Genomic DNA, 9,517 nt, shown 5'->3' with positions numbered 1-9,517 from the left:
GAGCGAGAGCCACATCCCAGGCAAGCTTTCCTCACTAACAGTTCTTAAAGTGGCACAAGTAAGAGGTGCCACAACAGGATTTGTGCCCCAAACATTTAGGTTTTAAGTACCATTTTAGGTGCCCGAGTTGGAAACCCTGTCCCCATAACCCTTTACATCAAGGAGGAGCCCACCCTGAAAGAAACCAACACAGCCTCCTGTAGGTTTTAAAGCCTAAGAAGTTTATTTTCCTACGCAGCAGTCAGTTGTGACCCAGCTAAAGGTGACAAGTGTAATGTAGTGTCATCCTACCAGTGTTACATTGGAAAAGTGAACCACCCTCTGCCTGCTTCCGAGCCACAGGGAGGAAAAGCAGCCATGGGAGAGCTACAGCCTAATGGGGGGGTTCCATCACTACTTAAACCAAGCATAAGGAACAATTCTGGCCCAGGGCATCCCTCTAGAAGCACTTGCGGTGGACAATGGAGGGACCAGACTCGTCGTACTCCTGCTTGCTGATCCACATCTGCTGGAAGGTGGAGAGTGAGGCCAGGATGGAGCCTCCGATCCACACCGAGTACTTGCGCTCCGGTGGGGCGATGATCTTGATCTTCATGGTGCTGGGAGCCAGGGCTATGATCTCCTTCTGCATCCTGTCAGCAATGCCCGGGTACATGGTGGTACCCCCGGACAGCACAGTGTTGGCATACAGGTCCTTGCGGATGTCCACGTCACACTTCATGATGGAGTTGAAGGTAGTCTCGTGGATGCCACAGGACTCCATCCCCAGGAAGGAGGGCTGGAATATGGCCTCAGGGCATCGGAAGCGCTCATTCCCAATGGTGATCACCTGCCCGTCAGGCAGCTCATAGCTCTTCTCCAGGGAGGAGGAAGAGGCAGCTGTGGCCATCTCCTGCTCAAAGTCCAGAGCAACGTAGCAGAGCTTCTCCTTGATGTCCCGCACGATCTCTCTCTCGGCTGTGGTGGTGAAGCTGTAGCCCCTCTCCGTGAGGATCTTCATGAGGTAGTCAGTGAGGTCACGGCCAGCCAAGTCCAGACGCAGAATGGCGTGGGGCAGTGCATAACCTTCATAGATGGGCACAGTGTGGGTGACACCGTCCCCAGAGTCCATGACAATGCCAGTGGTGCGGCCAGAGGCATAGAGGGACAGCACAGCCTGGATGGCTACATACATAGCTGGGGTGTTGAAGGTCTCAAACATGATCTGGGTCATCTTCTCCCGGTTGGCCTTGGGGTTCAGGGGGGCCTCAGTGAGCAGGACAGGGTGCTCCTCTGGGGCGACACGCAGCTCATTGTAGAAGGTGTGGTGCCAGATCTTCTCCATGTCATCCCAGTTGGTGACGATGCCATGCTCAATGGGGTACTTCAGGGTGAGGATACCCCTCTTGCTCTGGGCCTCGTCGCCTACATAGCTGTCCTTCTGCCCCATGCCCACCATGACACCCTGATGCCGGGGACGCCCCACAATGGAGGGAAACACAGCTCGAGGAGCGTCATCCCCTGCAAAGCCTGCCTTGCACATGCCGGAGCCATTGTCCACCACGAGGGCAGCGATCTCCTCATCTGCCATACTGACTGGGCCTGAGGTGAGCAGGAACAGGGAGGTGTCAGCATCCCTCCTCAGAGAGAACACAGCAGGAACACCAGGGAGCCCTGACACTTGCCCCCATGCATTATAGGCCTAAAAGGATTTACCACCCTATGGAGCCCCAGCAACAGTAGTAAGGACTTGCAGGCAAGATGGGGTACTGAGGCATCTAAAAGCCTGCCCCACAGGGCCTGAGTTAGAGAGGAGCCACCAAGGAAGCAGAACACCCATTCATTCCCCCAACCACACACGTATTTACCCTCAGCTCCTCAGAGGACATGGAGGACCCTTCCCCTCCCTCCCCCGGGGCCTAGAGAAGCAGCAGGCCTCGCGCAGGGGAGAGCCCCCAACAGAGCCCCCACAAACGCCTTCAGAGGGAACAAAGCCCGGCACCAACACAAAGCGCTGGCCCCTTCCCAGGCCGCATCTAGCGGCGGGGATCGCGAACCCGATACCGGGGACCGGCGAGACTGAACCCGGGGCCACCTCAGCGCTCACCTGCGCGCCGCCCCTCGCACCCGCACCAGCGCCTCCGCAGTGACTGCCGCGCCCGGCCCCGCGCCCGCGCCTTTATCCTTCCGGAACCGGAAGCTGCCTTACGTTCCTCAATGTAATTGGCTCCCGGGTAAGGCGTAACCCCGCCCCCTTTCTCTTTTCCCTTCACCCGCTTCCGCGTGTGCTCGCCTTCCGGTATTCGCGGGCCGTACCCGGAAGCGGGGCGGGCGCTTCCGTTTGCCGGGCCCCGCCTCCGCCGCCCCGTTTCCGGCTGCTCTGAGGCGGGGCGGCGCGGGGCGGAAGGAGGCAGTGCTGCGGGCGGAGCCGAGCCCAGCCGGCCGCGGACGGGCGGCAGCGACCCGGGCCTGCGGGAGGTAACGGACCGGGGGGGGTGTACCGGCGGAGGGAAGCGGGGCGGGATAGGCCTGCACCGGGCCCGGTACTGAAGCTGGGGGGAGCAGGCCTGCACTGGAGCCTGGTACCGGAGCGGGGCATAGGGGCGGTTTGAGGGCTGGGTGCAGCCTCCCTTCCCCGGGTGGGTCCCGTCGGAAGAGGGATTGGGAGCTCAGTGGAGGCTGTGGGGCATGGGAGGCCTCCGGTGTTACCGGGGGGGGGGGGGGGGGTCGTTGTTTACCATCTCCGGAGAGCTCCGTAGGGCTGGGCAAAGGCTGGCCCCGCCGCTCCCCTCCCGCTTTAACTCTGCCAGGTGTTTCCCGGTGGGAAGGGTCGGTTTCCCCGAGCGCTCTCCCCAGCACCCTGGTCATAAACATTCCAGGCCGGGGGCTTTCTAATGAAAACGTTCTCCCTGGGCTTAAAACCCGCACAAAGGCTGGTGCGGGGGGACCTGAAGGTTAAACTGGATCCTGGCCCTGCCTCGCCTCGGGGAGAAACACAGAAAGTCAGGGATATCCCTGCTGAGGGGCAAAATGGGTGTTAAAACCTGGAGAGGGTTAACGTGACTGGTCCAGTGGCAGTCATTATCCTCAACTCGGGCCTGATATCGCGGTTGAATCACTTGGTGTGAGCACTGCATCTTCCCACTCCTCCTCAAGCTGCCTCTTCCCAATACCACCAATTCTTGCTGAGGGCGTGTTTGCTGGAGCCAGAGTTCACCTTTTTGGGAGGCTGGGCTCTGGAGAAGCCCCTGTGCATCCATGCATCAATCCTGTCGTCAGTTGTACCTGCGCTCTGGGAATGCCACGGGTGCTGCATACCAGGGTGGTGCTGCACCTGAGGTGTGTTTGCTCCGCATGGAAACCCACTATCAGCTCCTTTATTATTGTTGCATGTACCTGAGGCGTGTAGTAACTGCTCAGTATCACCCAGGTGATGCCTCACCCTGCCTCAGGTGCAACAATATGCAGTGAGGTGTGGACTGGAGGCTCTCTACCTCGGTTTATGGTTGTGTTGCAACACCCGAAACGGTTCATTGTTGCTTTACTGGAGGAGTGTGTGTGTGGAGCTAGGCCAGATGGTGTATTGTGCCTTCAGAAGGAGTCTAAGAGTCTTTTCAGCTGCCAGGTAATGCGTTATTGCACTAATCCACTTTATATTGTTTCATTTGCACACTAAAGCTGTGCTGCTGCTAGATAAAGATGCAAACGCACCAGTGAGGCTTTTCAGCTCAGTGGTGGGCTGGTGTTTAGCACAGGGAAGAGTTTGTGGAGGAGAAATGAGCTGGGCATCGGAGCTGGTGGGCACTTTTGTGTGAGAAGCTCCACCTGACCACCTTAGAAGATGACTTCGAGTTGCACTGAGGGTGCTGGAAGTTGCCTTTCACTTTTCAAAGCGGTGTCCGGTAGGTTATTTGTTGTTGTAGAGCAGAACTGGGGCTGGTTTGGAAATGAGTGCTAGCAAAGGAGTCTCTTTTCGAAGTATGTGCCTTGAAGAGGGCTGGTTGTAAACAGGGCGGTGGGAGGTGGCTGGGAGCCTGCGCTTGTTTGGAGTTGGCCTTTCCTTTGTTTCTCTAAGCTGGCTGTATTTTGATATCAGTGAACCTTGAAGTGTAGCAAGTGGGATCCGTTTAAGCATCTTTCTTTGCATCAAAACAACCCTGAGAAGGCCGGTCTTTGATAGCAGGTCCAGTTTGTGACACAGGGTCCAAAATACACCCGCTGGTTTTAATGCTCGGGGATTAAAGGCGTAGTTGTCCTTCTAGGATTTAGGCTGGCTGCAGGCTGTGGTGGTGCTCTTTGCCCAAGAGGAGGCTCAGCACGGGCTTGCTGCAGGTCCAAATGCAGAGCTGAGAGCGATCCTGCAGCTGGGAAAAGCCAGGGGAGGCTATGGCTGGAGCTTGGGATGCGCTGGCAACTCCGGGAACCAGAGGCAGGAGCTGCTTGGTGCTCAGCAGTCTGATTCAGGCTACAGTGGTGTTTGCTGGACTCTCATCTTGCTCTCCTTGGGGAAAATAATGGCTACATATAGTTGTGGTTTGGAGATTTTTTTTTTAGCAAGAAAGATGGCTGAAGTGTAAAGAATTTGCTCATGTAATGAAAGCATAAAATAATGTAGATCTAATTGGTGGGCAGTAAATCCCTGCCCATTTTCCGGTAGAAACAGGGTCAAGCTCATCACCCAGCTATCTCCTTTTAAGGCAGCATTTTCAGAAGCACCAAACCCTCGATGTTTAACCTTTCAAAAGTCATTATTTAGGAAGCATAGAAGGAAAAAGTGCTGGGACCTTGGACAAAGGCATTTCAGATGCTGTCTTTGGGGTGCACGAAACTGAGGTTATAGCAAATGTGTTCGGCTTGCAAATACAATTAAACAGTCTGAAAATTGAATGCAAGTTTGAGCCTGAGGCTGTTAAACATGAAGCTGATTGTTTCACGGTCTCCTGCACAGGAAAGAGTATTGGCTTTGCACTCTATTTATCCTCTTCCTGGGGAAAAGATGAAAGCATTTTATATTCATACAGACAAATATTTGTCTATCTTTCAGATTCTGCCAGTCTCCCAAGGTCGGAGCTTGAACCCTGCGAGATAAAGTCAAAACCACCCCCCTCTTTTCCCAGCCATGCAAACTGCGGGATGAAGCTGGAAGCTGTGGTCGAGCAGCTGCAGAAGCAGCAGCAGAAGCAGCAAACGCCTCTGCAGATGGATTCCAGGGAGAGACAGCAGAGGCAGATGAGGGAAGCCCAGCTGCTCTACACGCAGCAGCTGGCCGTGCAGCAGGCTGTCCTAGCAGCCACATCTGGCAGGGCTTCAGGCGGCTCCACTGTTGGTCCCTTGGCCAGAGGCCCACCTGCAGCCGGAGCTACACGGGCTTTTGATCAGAGCAGCATGAATTCTGAGCCAGAAGAGGAGGAGGAGGATGAAGAGGAGGAGGAGGAAGAAGAGGAGGAGGAAGAAGAAGGGGGTTTAGAAGGCGGTGATCTTGAGGATGGCGCTGATGTGACTGGGAAAGAAACCTGCTCTGCTCTGAAATATTTCCATGCTCCCAAAGTTGCCCATCACAACCAAAGAGTGGCTTCTACCTCGAATCCTCTGCCAGCATCAGGCCTCCAGCGGGGACAGCAGGGCAAGGAAGAACAGGGTAAAGACACTAGTAAGCAGCCGTATGCCAGTTCCCCGTCTGGACGCCAGAACTGGCGCTTGGATGAGCAGCTCAAGCAGGTCAGTCATAATGTTGCTTCCTTCTAAGAAAACCCAGATTCAGCCAGACCAGGAGTTTCTTTAGCCTGGTACCCTGTTACAGGAGCTTTGGAAAGAGTGGGAGAGCAGGGCATGTGCAGAGTAATGCTGCCCTGGCTTGTTCTGTTATAAAGAGATAGCTCAAGAGCTTGATTTGCTTCACAGATACTCTCAGAACCTTTGTGAGTAGGTAGAGTTTTGATCCTTGGCTCGTTTATTATCTTCTATCTCCCTGCTGTGCTGCCGCTCAGAGGGAACAGGCTGGTGCTATATTTATTTTGGGTGCAGGCATTTGCCTGCTAATGCCTTGAGTTACTTCACATCTATAACCCCTTTGTGTAAGACCTGGGGGATGCTGTGTTGTTGGCTGGATTTCTGGTTTGTGATGTGGGAAGAGCGTATGTCCTGATCCTTTGGGGAAGCAGAGCCGCTCTATTTCATGTGTGGGAAGGGAAGTGCTGATTTGCTACTGCTTGGTTTTGGCAGGAGGTTAATTCTGCCTCTGAATGAAGAATTACTACTCCTTGTAGGTAGATGCCAGAGGATCAAGGATTCTTTTCTAAGTGGGTATTTCAGTTAATGTAGCACTTGGGTGCTGTTTTGTTCCAGAGCTAACTTGAGCAGGCTGTCAGAGACTTATGCAGCATTTATAGGTATTGAAATTGAGCTAAAGGACTGCATGGTTTAAATAAGGATAAAGTAGGACTGAATTGTCCTTTTCTACAGATGTTAACCTGAGTGTGAAGAGGGTTTGCTTCAGGTAGAGTTCTTTGAGCTAAGAAACTGTGGACAAAACCAGAGCTGGTTTTCCTTACCTCCCGCAAACCCTATGGAGGAAGGTGGGAGCTGCTTTGTGCTGGCTGGTGAACATGGGTGTTTGAAGGCTTGCTGTGGGCTCTCTGGCCAGGTTCTCCCCTTGGTTGCATGCACGAGATCGTTCATTTCATGCTGCCACAGGCAGCAGTTTGATGACAAACTGCTAAAGCTCAGCAGCCTTTAGTTTTTCTCCTGTTCCATAAGGCTCCTGCCCTGCGAACCAGGACCACTCTGGTGTTTCTACACTGCTGCGTGGCAGGAACTCCTCGGAGTGATGAGGTGAATGGCATTTGTACTCTTGGTCCTGTAAAGTGTGCTGGTGAAGTAGCCCTGGTGCATGGGATGCAGCAGGCATCCAGCTCCTGCTGTGTTTTCTCTGGGTGTGCTTCTCAAGAGGGGTTAGGTTGAAAGAAGTTGTTGTAGGGACGTGAGGTGGGTATGACAGGGGATGCTTGCTAGAGAAGTTGCTTCTGTATTTACTGGCTTGGAGTAACTTCCTCTTCAAGGTCTCTGGGTGGAGAATTATAGGCAGGGCTCTGGAGTTAGGGGGATCACGTTCAAAATAACCCCAAATAAGCTTAACATCTTTGGCTGGTTTTATGTCTAGCTCAGCTGGTGCTAACAGGATGTCTTTGTGTTTCTTCCCAGTATTTGCTTATCTTGTGAGAGTCCTGGGAATCTTACTGAATCAGTAGGCTTGATTCCTAGGTCATTTGCCTATTCTTGGAAGATGACCATTAAGCAAGCTAGATCTGGTCTGAGCTGATTTGGTATGGCAAAAAATATAAGGATAAAAGCACTGGTTTACAGCTGGCGTGTTGTGCACTAACACCGATCCAGTTGCTATGGCTCGTTGCAGCAGTAACCAAAGCAGTGTTTTGGTAGAAGACTGTACCTTAGTCTGATGTCAGACCAGCTTTTTCTGGAAGCCAGAGTGCACAGAGCTTCCCCAGGAAGCCAAACTAAAAGGAAATGTGGTGTTTGGAGATGGAATACTGGATTTCCAGTACAGCCCCAGTAAGGCATAGCTTATATTCGTAGTGATACCGGTGAACTCTCGTTAAGGTGCTCAAAAGGCCATACTGAAGTGGCCAGTATTAGTGATGCTGTTGCAGAATATTCACCTTGGGCAGGGTAAATATTGCAGATGAACTTGTTTGTATTCACCAGTGCAGCCTGCATAGCAGGGAGTAAAAATTTAACTGCAGTGTACCAGTTCTGAGCTGGTAAGGCTTGCTGGAGGTGTGGGAATGAATGTGGTGGGCAGACAAGAGCTGTTAGCTGGCATGACAGCTTGACATTCTTATTTCAAAGGCTTACTTTAAAGATACTGGGTTTTTTCTTCTGGCTTTGTCTGAAATGGTTGTGCTAAGCTGAAAAAGCCAGGATGAAATGCAGAAGAGCCTGTGTTCTCCAGTTGGTTTTCTAAATGCTTCCTCATCTTGCCTCTTTTAGCTCTTCTTGAGATGGAGGCTAATAACCGGTTGGGATACACTGCTTCCAGCTAGCTCTGCTCTGGGAGTATTTGTGGTATGCGTAATGGCTCTTGCTTGCAGAAGGAGGGGGGGAAAGTCACTTCTATTTCTTCTTTCAAGTGTAGATTGTGCTTCTGAAAGTGATGCCCTTGGAGAAAAATGTATGTTGAAAGTGTATTTAACGCTGCCTGGAAGGTACGTGGCGTGAGGATGGCAGAAAGGTGGAATCTACCAGCAAGATGAAGCCCCATTCTGTTCCATCCTGGACAGCCAAGTAAATAATTGTAGAACAAGGCAGCAGACAAAAGAGCTGGCTCAGCTTACGGCACAGGGGCGGTGGGAATCTTGTCAGCACAAAACAACAAGGGAGTGAGTGCAGTTGCTTGTCAGGGAGTTGCAGGCCCGAAAGAAGAGCTGGGGCGGGGTGGGGGGGCTATGCTCAGCTCGCTTGAATCCCCTGAAAATCCATTCCAAATCCTGGGGAAAGGGTGTTGTGGCTTTGCCTGTCTTTGAAGGAAGCTGAGGCTTTAATTCTGTGGGTGAAAATGATGCTTTTAGCAGCTGGAAGGTGTGGGTCCTCAGCCCGTGGCTTCTCACATTGCTTGGGGATGGCTCTGGTTACCAGGGAGAGCCGTGCAGGGAAGGCAGGACCTCTGCATTGCTCCTTTCCCACTCCAGGCTGGTGTGCAGCACTACCAGGAGCAGTTTTGCCAGGCTGTTTACTACAGCACACACATGAGTATGTGCATTCCGGGGTGGAATGTAAAAATGAAGCCAAGGTTTTCAGGCATCAGCTGATATTAATGCTGCCTTAAACACAGCAAGGTAAGTCCCTGTGAAGCAGCTGTCTGAGAGTGGTTTGTGATCTGCTTTTTGGGGGTGTTTCATGGTAGATTCTCAGAAATCACCAGTTACTCCTGAAAATCCTGCCCTAAACTTCAACAAAGGTCATGGGGTTTATTAAGATAAGTCAGCTTAAAATAATTACTTTGCTTTTGCTCTAGGGTCTAGGAATGAGCGGCTGAGATTCCAGAACCTTTAAGTATGTGCCTCAAGTGGTGTGTGTATTGAGGTATTGCTCAGGAGATACTCATTAATCCAGTGGGGGTGAAGGTCCCAGGGAGAAAGAAGTTGCATTTCACACAGTGTATTTTTGCCTCAAAGTTATTTCAGGTGTCCAGGGCCCAGTCCATAAGGATTTTTAATTCCTTATGTGGGTCACTCAGTATCTTTGTGATGGTGTGGGCAGAGAATTCTTCATGAAGAGCTCGTGTCAGATAGTTGGTTTCTCTCGTACTGAAAGCTGTTTTCTGTAAGGACATGAACTTCTCTTGCAGTTCATGGCTTAGGCTTGAAGAAGTCTTCATCCCCATGACAGCCTGCTTCTGCCTTAGCACCTCACTTGGTGTTCACTTCATCATCAGTGACGGGAGCAACAGTCACCTTTTTGGTTAGGACATCAAGTATGAGAGAGGAGAACCAAGAAAACAGCTTGTGATGATGACTGGAGG

The 9,517-nt window shown here is 52.1% G+C and overlaps 3 protein-coding genes across 6 annotated transcripts in view; 1 reads left to right on the top strand and 2 right to left on the bottom strand.

The window, feature by feature from the left end:
• The window catches only part of SEMA7A (semaphorin 7A (John Milton Hagen blood group)), a 140,520-nt gene that overhangs the window by 42,778 nt on the left and 88,225 nt on the right, over positions 1–9,517 (bottom strand). The window lies entirely within an intron of this gene.
• Positions 201–1,708, bottom strand: LOC133266139 (actin, cytoplasmic type 5). The gene has a single exon (XM_061447324.1). The coding sequence runs from the start codon at positions 1,568–1,570 to the stop codon at positions 440–442; it is 1,131 nt and encodes a 376-aa protein (XP_061303308.1). The 5' UTR covers positions 1,571–1,708; the 3' UTR covers positions 201–439.
• ARID3B (AT-rich interaction domain 3B) overlaps positions 2,496–9,517 on the top strand; it is a 29,439-nt gene continuing 22,417 nt past the window's right edge. For 3 of the 4 annotated variants that reach the window (XR_009742260.1, XM_061447329.1, XM_061447328.1), the window contains exon 1: positions 5,024–5,697. Coding sequence is in view for 3 of the 4 variants with exons in the window: in XM_061447329.1 (XP_061303313.1) it covers positions 5,113–5,697 (585 nt within the window). In the remaining variant the exon portion in view is untranslated. Of the gene's footprint in view, positions 2,523–5,023; positions 5,698–9,517 lie in introns of those variants that run through there. The other variant, XM_061447330.1, reaches the window with a different exon arrangement.

Source organism: Pezoporus flaviventris, unplaced genomic scaffold (assembly GCF_033815535.1).
Source record: "Pezoporus flaviventris isolate CSIRO_AGI_PZ_B2104156 unplaced genomic scaffold, CSIRO_AGI_Pfla_v1 ptg000006l, whole genome shotgun sequence".
NCBI classification, from domain to species: domain Eukaryota; kingdom Metazoa; phylum Chordata; class Aves; order Psittaciformes; family Psittacidae; genus Pezoporus; species Pezoporus flaviventris.
This window is presented reverse-complemented; position numbering and strand designations above follow the sequence as displayed.